This window comes from Chaetodon trifascialis, chromosome 16 (assembly GCF_039877785.1).
Source record: "Chaetodon trifascialis isolate fChaTrf1 chromosome 16, fChaTrf1.hap1, whole genome shotgun sequence".
In the NCBI taxonomy this organism is placed as follows: Eukaryota; Metazoa; Chordata; class Actinopteri; order Chaetodontiformes; family Chaetodontidae; genus Chaetodon; species Chaetodon trifascialis.
The window spans coordinates 15,708,447-15,725,412 of NC_092071.1; the positions used below are offsets into that span (position 1 = coordinate 15,708,447).

Consider the following 16,966-nt stretch of genomic DNA (forward strand, 5'->3'; position numbering starts at 1 on the left):
GATGAAGGTCGTCATCATACCTGCAGAGCCAGCGGTTTCCATCTCATGTTCTTGAGCAGAGCAGGGGTTGAGGTGAGCGTGCTCTGCGGGCGTTTCTTCAGTGTCAGGGTGACACCTGCAGGGTCTCCACGCAGCAAGTTCACCAAGTTCTTCAACTGCCAGCCCACCTAGCAAACAACAACAGCATGATGAGGGTTTCCTCAGCCGCACACAGGCGTCGCCATGACTGCAGAAATAATACGCTGATAGATCGTGACTGATTCAGGGATTCAACATACACTCCTTTCACATGCATTTTTCTTTATGCCTAATCCACTTCATGCTGAAGTTAGCCAAACAGGCATTTTATTCAAGGTGTCGGTCTAGGTGTAGCGGTCGTTACTTTAATTATACATGTGGATCCTGATGTTTGGAAGCTGCAGCACGGCCTGCAGCCTCCGCAGCTCATGCCGATGAGGATGTTAAAAGCAAAGGTGGATGCCACGGGGCATCTTGTACACCTCCTGTGATATCAATCTGCAGGCGCTGTCCTGATGCGGTAAGCCCCGATGCTGTGTGTTGTGAACAGCTGCATGCCTTGTAAATAGTCTTTAACCCAGTTTTGATGACATTTGGCACAAAAAGCATCCCGCCCAGAGAAACGCTGTCTGCAGCTGAACTAAATATGCCAGGTCCAGTTTGGGGAGAAAATATCTTCTCTTGCTTGGCTGACTGCTCTGAATTTCAGTACATCTTCCGTATCCCGAGCAGCCTGAGAAACTGGGCATTTTTCAGGCACTGACCTAGCAATCACTTTGTTGCTTTCCAAGTAATTTTTCACTTTGACAGCCACTACACAGAAATTCTTCACACAGAAAGAGCATTTAAGAGACAGACAGGCTGAAACAGACACTTTTATAATCCAGAGCCTGATTTATTCTATAATGAAAATATTTCATGTTTTGCTGTGTCGGGTGAAGAAAAAATGTTAATTTAAAGTGTTGAAACATCTACTGCTCTGCCTTGGTATAGAAATGTTCTACTTTAAGGTGTTTCTTAAATTACATCATGACACTGGTTTCTTCATTTTGTTTCATTTCCTGTAGGGGATTCTGGCAACACTCTCCAGTGTTCAAATTTATTGTCCTGCATGGAGCTTTTTTATGTGTTTGAAGCCTTCCCTATTTATTGACCATTCCTGCACCAGAGATTCCATCATTGCAGCCTGGAGTTATTTATTTCTGACATTCTCTCTTTATTTTTATAGCCTTTCATTCTTGTGCTCAATAGCAACAAATAATTTGCCAGTTTTTCTTGAGCTTATTCTTAGCTTGTTCTGCGAGCATTCAAACAGTTTCAAAGTTAATCACAAGGCATATTTTCCCTCTGAGGACTTACCTTGATTCATTTCCTTTGTTTGATGTTGCTCCTTTGCCTCAGCAGCCATTCTTACATCTGCTTCCCATGAAAAGGCATGCTCAAATACAGTGAACTTTGGTCTGTGTCTTGCTGCTGGACTTTTCCCAGCTGCCTTAATTATAGATCCCCTAGCTGTTTCAAGCGTCTCTTTTTTCCTTAATGGTATTTTTTAAAGCTTGACGTTTGTTTTACTGTCTCTCAGGTCTGAGTATGTTTTTCCTTTACTGTTTAAAACCTTTTCAGTGCTGTTTGCTTGTCTTCTTGAAGAGATTCTGCAACAAATCCTGGGCCACTTTGTTTTTCTTCCTCTTGGAATTTGTGCTTAACTATAGGCCACATAGTAACAGTATTTAAGGGTAGTTACTATGACAGGATGCAAAGCCCTTTTAACATTAATCAGTCGCAGTATTAGCAATTTCCTTTTTGACGTGTTTTAATTCCAAGCCGATGTATCCATAATGTAATTTTGACTAGTTGCAATTCTAATCAATGACATCTACACACTATATAGTGAAATCTAAATCGCTCCTGGTCAGCTCTACTGACTAAATGTTAGTAGTGACAGTGCAGTTTTGGATCAGCAGACATCAGCGTGAAGTGAATTTACATATTGCCATCACCCACTTAAGCTGTCAAACTCCCTCAGCTGCTGCTCATTTCAGCAGCAGCAGGACATCTTTCCTTCACCACCTCCTCCCCAGCATTCACCTTTGTAACCGTATACCAGCTCCACACCACATACTGATAATATACAGCAATGACTTAAAGGATACTTTCGTGTTTGTTACTAACATTGGATGATACAAGACACGTGCTGACAGATGTCGATCAGGCTGCAACTTTGAAAAGCTGCTGTCAATCAGACTAAAAGAAAGCGAGATGCTCCCTGAAACGCACAAGTGTAATTAATAACGTCAATCAAGGCCACAATCTATTAAGGCGTTTCAGTTCCAGGACCGTGCTATTGTGCATGCGTCGCTTCTGAGCCATCATCAATGTTATCAATTACACTTGTGCTTTTCCTGCTATGACAGGTTCAAATATCTGTTGGTTTGCCATGAGGAGCACCACCCCGCTCCCACTTCTGGCAGCCTTTAAACTACGCTTCAAAGTGAGATGAAAGCATCTTGACACCAAAATCAACTCTATATTTGCGCTTATTCTCTACAAAAAGGGCTGCATTCAGTGGGTGAGTTGACTGACTGAAATGAACCTGACTTGAGCTGTGTAATTATCATATGTCTTGCTGTTGCACACACAAGTAGCAATTATTTTGGACAAAGGGTGCTATATTTGAATTGAGCACCACTGGAAGTTTTTGCTTTCATATCCTCTGAATTTAAAATATGCAATGTACACTTGAACAACAGGCAGTTTGAGCAGTTTTGTCTCTTAGCAAAACCCACTGAAAGACCAATTATTTTGCCTGACTAGTGCTCCACTCAGAAGACACTTTGAAGTTGGGCACATCTGACAACACACAACAGTTTGGAAGTTGTACAACACAACTAATTAGAATATTAAGGAGATGTCAATCAAGCACAGGAATATTGTCCTGGGGAGAGATCTATTTAATAAGTACAAACACTTGTGTGGGTGCATTATTGGTGTCTCACAAAAATCACAATGAAAGCGTTGGCTTTTATCCACAGTTGGCTAAGGACCCTAAGCTGGTACTTCCTGATCGACTGAAGTGCTCTTGTCAGCACGAGTTCAATGACTTCCACTGACCATTCGACTGACCCTGTGACTAGCAAAGTAACATACCCATCCAGTCTGAGTAACACATCCACATCCTCAAAAACTAGCTACAAGAGGCACTACACAGAGCCACTTATGCAATAACAGGTCCAGCCGTGCCGCAGTGGCCCACTGCGGATGTGCTGCAACACAGGTATGAAGGTGCATAAAGGAACCAGATACACATTCACAGCATATGCACTGAGGCGGGTATTTCCAAGTGCACAAAACAAGCATGTTTGAACTAAACATAATTTTGCATAAATAATCAGCAAATGCATAAGAAAAATGCACAGAAAAAAAATCATAGGCAGGAAATACATAAAACAAGCCTGAGAGCAAAGAATGAGGTCTCACCACTGTCTGATGATTGACCTGGATGACTTCATCTCCAGCGTGGATTTTCTTACAGCGGTCAGCCAGGGACTGATGGATGGACAGAGAGGCAGAATCATTCACTGCTGCTCCGTTTCACTGTCATGACACAGCTTACTGTGATGCAACCGAATCACTGTACATATTCCAGTGTGCAAAGATCTACATACAGTAGGCGAACACAAAGAGGCTTGTACTTACTCCCTCTGTTGTGCCAGTGATTACATGCAAGCCGTCATATGTTGACTTGATATACATGCCCTGCGGGAAGGCAACAGGAATATAAATTATTACATTTTAAAACAAATTAACATAAGGCTGATGTAACACAATGCATCTCGACTCAACCACACAGTCATTTGCAGAGCAGACCAGGGTCACTGCACAGTATTTGCAGAACTTAGCATTTGTTTTAATCTGCTCGGAGTGCAAAATGAGTAGGAATTTATCTCAGTTATGTTTTAGCAGCAGTGAGTGTTTTTCATACTGAGCTCGGATTTGCCTGATCAAATGTTGAAATTACTGCAGGAAGGTCCTTAAATATCACATGGGTGTGCTTCCCAAACATACACAGTGCAATCTGAATAACTGTCATGTAGAGTGAGTCCCACTCAAATACTCTTTCAAGCAGATGGAACCAAACATGGAGGATTATTTATCTGCAAATGCTGTTTCGTCTGTTGCAGAAAACTTAAAATTCACAGTTTCCACTAAAAGGGGTCTAAAGTTCATTACATACAAACACACACCCAGACACATCCACACACAGATGTGCATGAGTACACACTCACTCACTCACTCACTCACTCACTCACTCACTCACTCACTCACTCACTCACTCACTCACTCACTCACTCACTCACTCACTCACTCACTCACTCACTCACTCGCACACAAACAGATACACAGAAGGAGCATGCCAGTCTTCAAGATGAGTGTAAGAGGTTTATTTTTAGGCCACTTGGGCCACTGTTGTGTTCAGGTTTCACTGAACGGATGAGAGAACTTCCATGCCCCCTGCTAGCATTTGCGTGGGGGTGGGGCTTTTATTGTGGCCCCAAGCAGGGCGCTCGTGCCTGAGTGTAGGTCAGTGCAAAGATGGAGTCCAACAAAGTGCTGATGGTTACACAGTGTCTTCTCTGCTGCTAAACACTATAGTTTGCTACTTTCATCCAAAAAGCATGTGCACAGACAGTCATTTTGTTGCAATGCAATATGCAAATGTAGCATGTTGTGTTTTTCTCATTTCAACATGGGTAACATGTTGTTTCCATGTTGCTTTTTATCAGCTGACTCATATGCCCACAAGCTCAGCAAAACCCAGTTTCAGGACAGCTGCAGTGAGCTGCATTAGACACTGGGTCTACAGCAGCACACAGCGTTTATATTTTGCCTCAATATTCTCGTTCTTTGGAAATGTGAAATGATACCACGACTCATGTTTAAAGTGCCAATTTAAAAATTCAGCGGCCACTTTTCTTTCCAGAGACAATGTGCCGGATACTCTGGATAACCGGATGAAAACTGTTAACAGCAAAGTCTTTGTATTAACCTCAGTATCAGGGGACACTCTTTCTGGAAAGAGATGTTTCTGAATATTTAATGCAGATTTTCAAGGCTGTGAGCACCACAAGTGAAATCCCCTTCACCTTCATTGTATTGTGGTTAAGGCTGAAGTCTTAAATATCTGGATTTCTGAAAACCTGGACTATAAAAGAAAAACTATGTGCATGGTTCAATACCTCTAGAGGTAAATGATCAAATATTAATATGTAATTTAGGTCAACCAAGCCTTTGAGTAAACAGCCTTTGAACTTGGTCCCAAAACACCAGCGTAGGTGTGTTTGAATCACAGAAGAGTTAAAAATTGACATTACTGGAAGGAACAAATCAGGCAAAGTTAGTATCAGTGACTGAGCAACTGAATGAACTATTCTTGCAGTGAGTGAGATTCATGCTGCCAGATCATTTGCACATGCCACGTTTGAATCAAACAGAGGTCAATATGCTGTCATGTCATGCTGTTTCAGTCTCTGTAGATAGTAGGTTTCTCCATCATTCAGCAGTATTAGCAGCTTTGTACTTTACTTTTTTTGGTATCTTTTTCCTGTGATCATTTCATCAAACCTGGAAAACAAGTATATTGAACCGTATTCAAGTGCTATGAAAAGTATATTGAAAGTCTGTTTACATGGAGGAGCCAAATGTGTAGCGTGGTATTGGGCTTGCGTACTTCCTCCAGATTGTTGTGTTTACAATGAAATAGAGTGTGTGTCGTGCGATGCTGCTGAGTAAAGAAACCCAGCACCAAAATTTGGGGAGTTTGGTCCACAGTAGCTACCCGTCATGTGACTGGATGACTGACTATAGATGTATCGTATCTCAAAATGCCAGTCTTCATCATTATTATCCATTTATTCACTACAGGGTGTGTTTCAATTTATAGGCTGCTACAGTACAAACACGCTGCAAGGCCATAAAGAGGGAATCTGCAATGAAATGATGTTCTATTTATGATTTAATGTGTAATATGGAAAGTAGCAGTATATTTCAATGAAGCAGGACACTCTACATTTTACATGTAAAAGGTTAGCAATGTCTTTTTTTCATGTGTAAATTACCAGTATATTTCTAATAAAAGTGATTTTCCATTATAATTTTAATTACTGACTAATTGCTCAGTTATTGCACTACAACAATTTCCTATTACATCTATATTACTGGCTAATTGTTATTTCTTGCAGTTATTATGTAATTAATCATCCTCTGAAGCATTACTGGGCAGGGTGACCGATGACAAACTCCCCCAAAATGAGTGTGTTTCTGTAAGTCTGACTGAGGGATAGTCTTACCAGTCCTTCAGTGGATTTTATGTTGGCTAGCTGCACAACTTCCAAATGTGCCGCCTGGGACACCATGGGATCCGATGACAGAGAGATAATGTGGTCGCACACTCCGGACAGAGTTTTACACTGGGGAGGACAAATTAGGGATCAATGCAGTCTTCAAGTGCGCACATTAGCGCTTCATTTACATTTGATGCCCTGCAATAAAGTCAGCAACTCACCACATGCAGGATTTTGTTTTCTGTTTCGTACACTGAGCAGTCCTGGGGAACATTGAGAGAGCGCTGTTACCTCAGGAGAATGTGTCAAAATGGAGTTATTATTGGCATTTCTGCTGTAGGTGGATATAAGCAAAAACCGAGCAGCTTGGCACCTATAACCCCCAACACTCCCACACAGGCATGCACAAACACAAAACAAATGAATCACCAATGCGGAGGCATGTCTCTCTCTCTCTCTCTCTCTCCCTCTCTCTCTCTCTCTGCCAGTCTTCCTCTCTCGGCCTTCAGCTCTCTCACTATCGCCCTGCTTCACTCCCACCTTTCATTTTTCCCACTTACATTTTTCTCTTAACTCCATATAAACATCATCCTCCGGAGAGACTGTCCTAACACCTATTAAGCATCACTTCTCTCATTATTTACTGATCTTGCGGGGTCGTGCAGGGCTGACTGTGATCGTCAGCAATGCATTTACAGGCTGACAGTTGATATTAAAATCTAATCTGTGATAAGTTTCTCACATTTCTTCTGATCTTTCATAGTTTGAGTTGCAACTATACAGCTGCATAACGTGATGCTTTATATGCTGAAAAACAGCCCGACGTATTTCTGATGTGCACAACTAGATAGTTTGTGCATGGACAGAATGAAGCTCTCGTGTCATTGATTGGCTGACCTAAACCAACCTATATGTGTAATTTAATGACATTCAAATTGATTGCTGAATGACTCCCATATATCTTCTGTTGTTTAAAGCTTTCATTTACTCATTTTTGTGTGTATGGGTGCAAATTAGGAGCTGTGTTAGGGTTTTACAAGCCCTAGATTGGATGTTTATGCAGGAAATGAACTGAAATGCTGCTTCAGTTTTCTCTATATCAAGCATAAAGCCAATTGTTTCTGAACCTTAGCTTACAAAACATATGCACATACACTGTATATGTATCATGTACAGACGTTTCCAAAACCATCAAATATACAAAAACATTGTGGACACAAGTGTACTTTACAACAATGCATTTTGGCATGATCATAATTCTCCATGTGGCTAGGAAATAGCATTAAATAGTCTACTGGGTTTTAACTGTTACAACATTATATTAAAGGCTACAAATCCATCTACCTGTTGTACGATTGTAGTGAGCTCAAGACACAGCTGGATCACATTGTTTCTGGTCACGGAGTAATCTGCCACCGCAGCAAATGGAGACCTGAAAAAGAAGGAGCACCTGGAATGAACCATTAGATCACTCGTCCTTTGAGACTGAATCATTGGTCAATCTGTGGGAACGTTTCCAAGCTCAGTATACAGCAGCGCACACGCACGCGCATAAAGATTCTTATATCTCGATCCACATTTTTTAAAGGACGTCAAGTCAGATTTCAGAGAATAACACGATTGTTCCTTACACATAGTGTATCATTACCTGTTTAAACAATTACGTGAATAAGCAACATTAAGTGATTACTGCAAATATAGCAAAAAAACAGCATCTTTATTCATCAGATAAATATGAGCCGACACTGTGTGACGATTAGTTAATTGTTTCATTGTGTCTTCGCTGCACGCAGCCTAAAAATCACTGTTTTGTTTTTATTTCCACGTCTTTTTTCTCTGTTCTCCAGAGCACGTTCAACATGACTCCGGACTCATATCTAAACAGCAAACTGGAATTCTGTCAGCGATGATGCATCCAGACCTGAACACCAAACACTGGATGTTGAATTTTAATTAGAATGGATGCTGTAGATTATGTAGATGACGACTGTATGGGAGAAGAAACAGCAGCTCACTTTGTTATTTCTGTTGAATGCTGTCTGCTTTGAACTTCCAAATTCGTCAAACACACGCGCGCACAAACAGACACACACACACACAAACACATTGGCACAATCCCACAGAGAAGAAAGGGATAAAGCAACATATAAATAGACTTGCTCAGTGCCTTTTTGGCCAAACTGTCAAAATCGACTTATATAAGGCCTTTACTCATCTTTTCTTGTCAGCTGATTGGTCATGGACACAACATGAAAAACAAAACTGGTCTGTATGCGGTAAAAACACACCAGAATCCCCAAAACACACTACGTGATTGTCCCCTTCCTTTCTGAAGCTGTTTTTTTTACATATCTAAAGCAAAGAATACATGAAATTCAAATGTATAGTCCATCATATCACATCCAGTCCCATCCACAGTTAATATTTTGCTTCAAAATACAATTAATACTGTCATAAATATGTATGTACGATTAACTTCAGGGCTTGCCCGAGGACCAAAAGTTTAATTAACGCGGTGCAAAATTTGATTTAGTAAAAACCAATGCTGCTACTGTAACACTGAACTTCCAAGAAATGAAAGGAAAACATTGTGCACGAATGCATCAGTGTGTTTACGCATGCCTTTTAACATGTTTCAATATATCACAGGTGCACCTTTTCGCAAATCTCACCTGTCGAGCCACGCCAAAAGGCTTTTGGCTGCAGCGATCAGGTCCACCACAGAGGTAAGAAAGTCGTTGGGCAGCTTGCGGGTGGCTCGGCCGTCGTAATGGCCGCTGCGCCGCCTGCCTGTGATGAAGTTCTGCAGGTTCTTGGCAGACGCATTAAGCTTGTGAGAGAGAGTCTTCAGATTCTCAGTCTCCAGCCCATAATTCTAGAGGAGAGAGGAAAGTAAATTCACTCTGTTTGACCAGTTTGTCAGTGTTTGTTTTCATTGCGATGCCTCCCAAGAATGTCTGCAGTGTGGAGGCTGGAGCAGACATTGCTCTGTGGATAAAAAAGACCACTGGAAGAGGATCCCACCGTGTTGCACTATAGAAGATGCTGCTCATATGACAAACATGTGAGGGAAGAAGCCACTGACCCGTCCACCCAGCCCCGCTCCCCTCCAGCTGTCACTTTGCATGTCTGGCGATAGTAGGACATTCATTACTCAGAACGGCGAACTGCACGTGCAGGCCTGTGGGCGTCTGTCACGTCAGAGTTTCTTGGGAGGGGAGAGCACAGCAGGAGGGCCGCTAATCATATTTAATACAGCAGTGCCTGAGAGACTTAAAACTAAATCCCAGTTACGTAAAGAGCTTTGGGGCTGAAGCAGGGCCCCCCGTGCAGCGATGCAGGATGAGAGGACTTTAGATTCAGATTGCATCTGTGACCTCAGTCCACTAAATCTCCATCCAGCTTCTGTGTGTGTCTCTTGGGCTAACATATCTTCATCTCTATTCCACCCTCTCTCCTTCATTTCTACTTCTCATTCATCCTCTACCATCTCCTCCTTTTATATTTCCTCAGAGAACTGTTGACAGTTAACACCTCCATAGATGTGCATTTTGATTCAAGAGCAGCAAACTGGTTAGGACAAACACCAATAACATACTGTCTGATTGTCTGACTGTCCCTTCAGATAAGAGTCTGAGTCAGCAGTTTTCCACAGGTGGATGACATGCCTTCAAACAGTTAAAAATCAATCAATCAAACCAAAAAGACCAAAGAGAGCTTCTCATTTACATTAACATGCAGATTAAATTGCACTTGTTGCTGTGAAGAATAAAATGAAAATTCTTTAGCCACTAAGTTAACTTGTAATTTCTCTTATCTCAAATAGACAACATGCTGCACTGCAGAAAGTGGCACCTGAAACATATAGTCAGCTGATAGACTGTCAAATTACCAACTATTCTGATAACTCAATTAATCATTTTTCAATCAAAAATACCAAATGCTGCTCAGTTTCAGCTTCTCCACTTTGAGGATTTGCTGTTTTCCTTTGTTCTATATTGTTGTAAACAAACCATTTGAAGACATCACTTTGGACATTTGAGACCAAAATGACTTGAATTTATATGGAAGATTTCCACATAAATGCATTATAAAGAACATATTAAGTACATAAGTACACATTCCTAGACTATATTCATACAGTCTCCTGAACAGCATTGCCATTGCTTTTATGTGTTACTGTGACCCTGCTGACCTAAATCTCAAGGTAACGCAGGTCTGAGGTCGCTGCACTGACATCTGGAGATCTACAAGCCGTATGAATATTAGACTGTCTCTGTTTCACATTAGCCCAATCAGCAGAGCAGCGGTCTATCATGCTGACACATGCAAAACTTGTGTTTCAGAGACTAAGAGCAGAAATCACTTGAAGAGGAGGCTGTAATCCATGTCAGCACTAATGACAGCTGTAAGATTTGCCTGCAGAGGATATTTTGGCCAGATTATTAACTGGTGGATTCGCTGTGACGTTTGAAAACTGAGGCCGATGAAAGCATTTTCCCTGTTGTGAAGTTTAACGGCCTCATATGTAAGACTATTGTGTTTATTTTGACAGCTCAATCAAAATGATTTTCTTTCTGAAATGACTGACATTGTTAACTGATTGAAAAACTTCATGGATGAAAGCTATAGGCAAAAACACAGCCGACGCATAACCACGTCAGTGGAAATATTTCATATCCAAAATGTCAATTTTCCAGAGCTAAAAAACAACCTTATTCTCTCGCTTGATGACGCCACATCTTTGGGGTTTATCCAGCGAATTTTGAAAGTACTTGATAAATTGAGGAGGCACTGAATGTGCCACAGAAACTTCATCCAAGAGCAATACTCTGAGACTCCTGGAAGTGACAGCACAGAGTAGTGGGAAGGCGGCGTGGGAAGCTTGGACTCACCAGAGCACAGAGCAAGTCCACAGCCTCCAGTATGAGCTCCTGGTGGCCGATTCTGGACACTCCCAAATCCTCCAGCTCCTGGTGGGTGATCCGCAGCAGCTGGTCCCCCCCTACTTTCTCCCTCTCAAAGGTCTTGATGTACTGCTGCAGGCAGTCGTCCAGGCCTGAGGGAACCACACAGGACGACAGGATAACTTTCAGTATCGCACGGCAAGGTGAACATTTAGTTTGGTTGGCAGTATCAGATTTTCTGATTTCTTGTGAAACTGCAATTTGCATAATGTGTTCTGATAGGGCTTGATATCACTTTCCTTGCCAGAATATGTGCTGTAAATCTCTAAAGTGTGAGCACAGGTTGTGTTTTGTTACCTCCAAAGTGTGAAAGCGTCCATGTCAGATAAGAAATCTGACAGATTCCCCGACATCAACAGTCCTGAGGTGCATTTTCAGCTTCAAACCATGCACAAGCTTTCAACTAAAGAGGGACTGTGTGTCTCTGCTCGGCTCGTTTTACGTCTTTCACTGCTGCAGCAGGTGTGATGTCTTTCAATGGAGCAGTTGATCAAGTGCACCGGACTAAAACAAACTGACTGATTCTGCATGTCATGTCTGCATCAATGGCCTTCACAGTATCAGCTGAGGTTTGAATCTAACGCCTGTATCAGGACATTGTATACTGGAATGAAATCATGTTGCAAAAGGCTTTAATCTACTGCAACAACATCACATAAGAAACTCAGGAATTACAACAGACTTGAACGAATCATTCTCTGCCATGAAGGTCAACATGAACTGCATGCACTCTGCACATAGGTGCTATTTATTTCAGACGCATTGAATGGGACTGCTCTTTCTATAGGGGCTAATGAGGCTGTGTCCACCCTCTGTACTGATGACTGCACTCCCCTAACAATGTGCATCTACACAACGTTACTAATAACTAAATATCAAATTAATTTTCCTTTCATTTCATTCACTTTCATATCAAGCAAACGCACTATTTCTGTGTAAAACTCATTTCAGGGTTTTTCAAATCAATTAATCTGCTGATCATGTCTTTTGATTGTGACTATTTTGACAATTTTCTCAAAAATATGAGAAATTGCTGAATTGTTTTAGCCGACCAAGAGTCCAAAAACCTCAATTATATTCATTTAATTCATAGATGTGGAATAAAACAAGCAAATATTGGCATTACAGGGGCTGGAATCAGCATATATTTGTCGTTTTTGTTCGATTCATCAAAATTTTAAAATAGTTGCCAGCAAATCTTCTGTCCATCAGCTACTTGATTAATTGTCTAATCATTTCATCTCTGAGTCATTTATAAAGGTATGTATATCACAGCTGACTGTCACTACAACGTGCTCTGCATGCTAACTGGCTATCCTTTTACCACGAGATACAGAGAGAGTAGCCTTTGTAAGGCTTTTTCTATACACTCGGTCTGTTTCCATCTCCTCAGTGAGAGAGGGACACACACACACACACACACGCACACACACACACACACACACACACACACACACACACGCACACACACACTGACAACTCTTTGCTCATCTCGTCTTTTCATCGCTGTGGACCAATCATGTACATGTGACTCAGTGCTGTGCCTAAACCTGATCAAGCATTCAGACCTGGTTTAGCTGGCAGCTAAACGGTGGAGAGGAAACATAGGGAGTTTCATGGTTTTGCATAAAATTTAAAGGCTTAACTAATCAGCCTCTTTACCAAGTTAATTGAGACTCATTATGTCAAAGAAGTATTCCCCGTGTTGCCATAGAAACCATGAAGCAGGGTTTTGGCAGGGATTCCCTGACCGCAGGACCAAATAAAGAAATAAGTGAGGAGGGGACATGATGCTGTCCAAAAGTGCCTACATGGTAGCAAGAAACATCTAGCCAACATAATTATCTGCTGATTTCATTGGCAATAATTTTAAATGATACTGTTAAGCATCATGTAGCACTGTTTTGATGGGTGCTGTATAAATGAGGTTGTTAGTTAAGACTTGCATCACAGACATGAAATGTGAGACTAATAGGCTCCTTCTGGGTGCCAAAATGTGGTGCTTCTCCCTGTTGACGCTGAAATGAAATTACTTGATACTCGTCCCCTTCTGACTTCGGCATCACATAATAGAAAACCCTTCCAGATGAAGCATCCTTCACTGCTTGCATTAAGTAATCGCTACATCAATTTTCCTCTTCATTTAATGCACGGGTCAGATTACCAGGCACGCTGAGGAGAAATTAAAAGCACAGCACTGACACATCCTGATCTCTATTCCAGATAATCCACTTGCAGTGTGAGGTAAAACAGATATTTAAGGCTGTTAGCATTGTTATCATGGATTTATGTTAATCTGACTTGTCACTGATCACTGTCAGTGTGCGTGCCAGACAGGAAGAGAGAGTGTGTGCAAAAAGGACTGACAGAGAACAAAGATAAAACTGATAAACTTCACAAAACATGAATTATGTTAATACACAGTGTCAGGAAGAGATTATAGTAAACCTGCATTAGGTTTGTGCCTCACACACAGTTCATAAAAAGAACAGCGAAACGCGCCTGTCATACATGTTTGCACAGCCTCCATGCACTCGTCAGGAGCAAATTTTCAGCCGAAGCTGGAATTCTTTTCTCTTTTGTGACGGGAATCTCTTCTTTAAAGCGGCTTTGTCGCAGCTGGGAATAGAGCGTCTTGCTCACACAAAACACTGATGGGGGGGGGGTGGAGAGAGGGATTGTGGGAAGGTCACAGGGTGCCCCTGTTTGGCCTCCAGTGACATCACGGAGCGGTATGCTAATAATGGAACCTGTGAATGCTAACGACAAAACGCTGCCAGTCCTGAGGAGCTGAGAATGGATGTGAGACTAGAACGAAGCCCCCCTCTCTCTGTTTCCTCTCCCTCAGAGTGTCTCTCAGTACCACTCTGTCCCTCACTTTAAATTACCATTACTGGGCTCTGGGCACAGAATCGTCTCTGCTCCACTTGTCAGATGTGGGACACTGAAGAGCCCTCTCTCATATCCCATCTTCGCTTCTCCCTCCCTACATCTCTCACTGGTGTGACCAGCTTATTTACAGATCAGCTTAGATCTCATGCCGACTGTTGTGGTCATTCTGTCTTTCTCCACATCCTACCATCCCTGTGTCCCCTTGGTCTTTGTATAAATCCTCCATGAAGCCACACACTTGCCATTTGTGTCTTCACAAAGCCAGCATACCCACAAAAACACCCGGTTTAAAAGGCAGCGTCAGATTCAGGTACAATTTGTAGCACACAACTCATACTAAGAGAGGTCTGATCTTTGCAATCACAATATGTCTGAGCCAGCAGAAAAGGGCCTTCAGGCTTAGAATTATGACTAAGGCCTGTGCGTGTGTGTGTGTGTGTGTGTGTGTGTGTTGAGGCAGTAAAGATGTATGTGTATGTTTCATCCCGAGCGTCTCTGAAGGGCTGTGGCCTGACACGTGAGCACGTGGCTCTGCAAAACAACACACAATACTGGAACAATTACAGTACTAACAGACAAACACAGACTTGGAAGGCATCGTCCTGCTGAGTCTAGCATCTCCTCTTTCATTTTGTACACATGTGATAGTAGCAGACTGTCACTTTGCAATGCAAACGGACAGAAAGCAGCAAATCTAATGAGTTATCGGCGCCCTGAAAGTCTCCTGACAGGCGTGTGTGGGCGCTTAAAGGTCTTGAGCAAACAATTTCCCTTTGATGGACGTCTCATCCAAACACAACAAATCTCACGAATGATTAAATCATCTTCACAACTGCATGTTAAAATCTCCAACTTGAACTGAATGCCCAGGCCTCCCTCGATTGAGTTTAAAAATGCTTTATCATCAAACTGGATTCTGTGTGTGCATGTGTGTTTGAACCCCTTTTGTCTGCTGACGAGATGTTGTGATTTACAGCAAAATGCTCTTCCACCTGAACAGTAACTTTAAATCAGAGCTAATGTGCTCTTAAATACTAATGGATGAGCATCACCTTGGCTTTCAGTGCACTATGAGGTGTTTCATCTATTTAAGCTCATCTTACATGAAGCTTTTCTAAGTCAGCTGTGACTTCTTAATGACTTCCAACATCTGTGGATCAACATTTCGCACAGATGGCTGCACAAGCTCTGATGCTGTAGAGCTGTGCTCGCTCTTAATTTATATATTGCACGTTTAACTTGAGCCCTTTTTTTCCTAGAATATACAGATTTTGACCCCCGATCCAGTGAGAGGGGTAATCATTCGTGTGTAATTACTGGATCTCCGCTGTGTCTCCCAGCTTCCTGCGAGGCAGCCCCGCGTTAACAATAACCACCGCAGGACACAATGGAGCTTTTAAAGCGTTTTGAGCCGTTTGAGTACGTGAGGCTCCGGAGAACACGCTGGACTGAAAGGATAAGTCGTGTCCACGTCGAAGCTGGCCGAAAAAAATCGATCAAATGATCTGAGGCTGTAATTGAAAGCCTCCAGAAAGCCGCTTGCCGATGAGGCAAAGAGCCCGAGGCTCAGCAGGTGTTTTTGTTCTCTTTTGGCATCTCGGGTGCTGAAATGCATCTCGACTCGCAGCTCTACACTACATTCATTGCAATACAGCAGTTCTGGTGAGATCAGTTTCCATGTGGCTCACATCGAGCCTGAAGCCTTACCTTTCATCCAGTCGACCACTTGACTGGAGCTCCACTTGCTCACAGGCTCCATCACCAGTGCCATGGCAGAAGTTTGTCTTGTTCACGCTCGACAAAAGAAAAACACTCCCAACAAACCCACTCCACCCCCTCTCTCTAAGAAAATGTGCGAATGAAAGATGAGAATTTAAGAAAAATAAAAAATAAAATATGAGAGAAGGGCTCTCTTAATTCTTCTCTGCTGGGTGTTTACAAACAAAACGAGGTAGGTCCAAAAGGTCCAAAATGTCGCTTTGAGAAGCCTGAGCGCAGCGCAGCAGACTTGAGCACATTCCTGTGCTATTTGCTCGCTTGAAAGAGCTCTTTTACTTGTCATTCATGTCAGGCTCACTGGCGGTGATGCTGGTGGGTCGCTGCTGCCCGACCCCCCTTTCAAAATACATCCCTGTACCATCCAGAGCAGAGGAGAACCGCGCACAGACTGCGAGTACTTGCTGGTGTCTGGAAAGGTTGGGTTCGCTCTGAGCATCCTCCCTCACACACAGACATGGAGCCCTCACCGTGCGAAGCATGCGAGTATGAGGGGCTATTAATGCCGCCAGGAGTCTGAGCTGGAGATGTGTCTTAATGGGAATTAATGAGGCCCGGATTAGACTGGATTTCGATAGGAATTAGAGCTGAGTCCATGAAAAGCTTGGCTGAGTGGCGGCACCGTAGTCCAGGAATGAACAAGCAGATAACAGGAGAGTGCCGAAAAGATGTTAAGACATTCATTCGATTGAGATTTTTTAGATCACTCAGTAGGTTTACTGTTCATCCAAACACTCACCACAGCACAGGGAAGCAGTGGTCAGAGTACATAAGAGCATTAACTAGTAAATTTTACATGTATTTATTTTAAGAGCTTGTTGGTTGACAGGCCGTCCACGGGCCCGTCATGAGCCTCATGTTTGTGCTTGTCTAGCATGTGGATTTTGTAATGTGATATATGTGACTTTTGATAGTAACAAAGGGAAGGAGAAATAACATAGTATTGTCATATATTCTCATTTGTCAGCTGTC

General features: G+C 42.4%; 1 protein-coding gene across 4 annotated transcripts in view; it reads right to left on the reverse strand.

Annotated features, from left to right (window-relative positions):
* Positions 1–16,484, reverse strand: part of LOC139344588 (connector enhancer of kinase suppressor of ras 2-like) — a 28,965-nt gene extending 12,481 nt beyond the window's left edge. For 2 of the 4 annotated variants that reach the window (XM_070982883.1, XM_070982882.1), the window contains exons 1-9: positions 15,926–16,484; positions 11,255–11,418; positions 9,032–9,234; positions 7,704–7,791; positions 6,581–6,622; positions 6,366–6,485; positions 3,715–3,774; positions 3,496–3,564; positions 21–167 (exon numbers count right to left, since the gene is read on the reverse strand). In XM_070982883.1, coding sequence (XP_070838984.1) covers positions 21–167; positions 3,496–3,564; positions 3,715–3,774; positions 6,366–6,485; positions 6,581–6,622; positions 7,704–7,791; positions 9,032–9,234; positions 11,255–11,418; positions 15,926–15,989 — 957 coding nt within the window. In that variant the 5' untranslated portion in view covers positions 15,990–16,484. Of the gene's footprint in view, positions 1–20; positions 168–3,495; positions 3,565–3,714; positions 3,775–6,365; positions 6,486–6,580; positions 6,623–7,703; positions 7,810–9,031; positions 9,235–11,254; positions 11,419–15,925 lie in introns of all 4 variants that reach the window. The other 2 variants (XM_070982881.1, XM_070982880.1) reach the window with 2 other exon arrangements.
* Between the last annotated feature and the right edge of the window lie 482 nt (positions 16,485–16,966).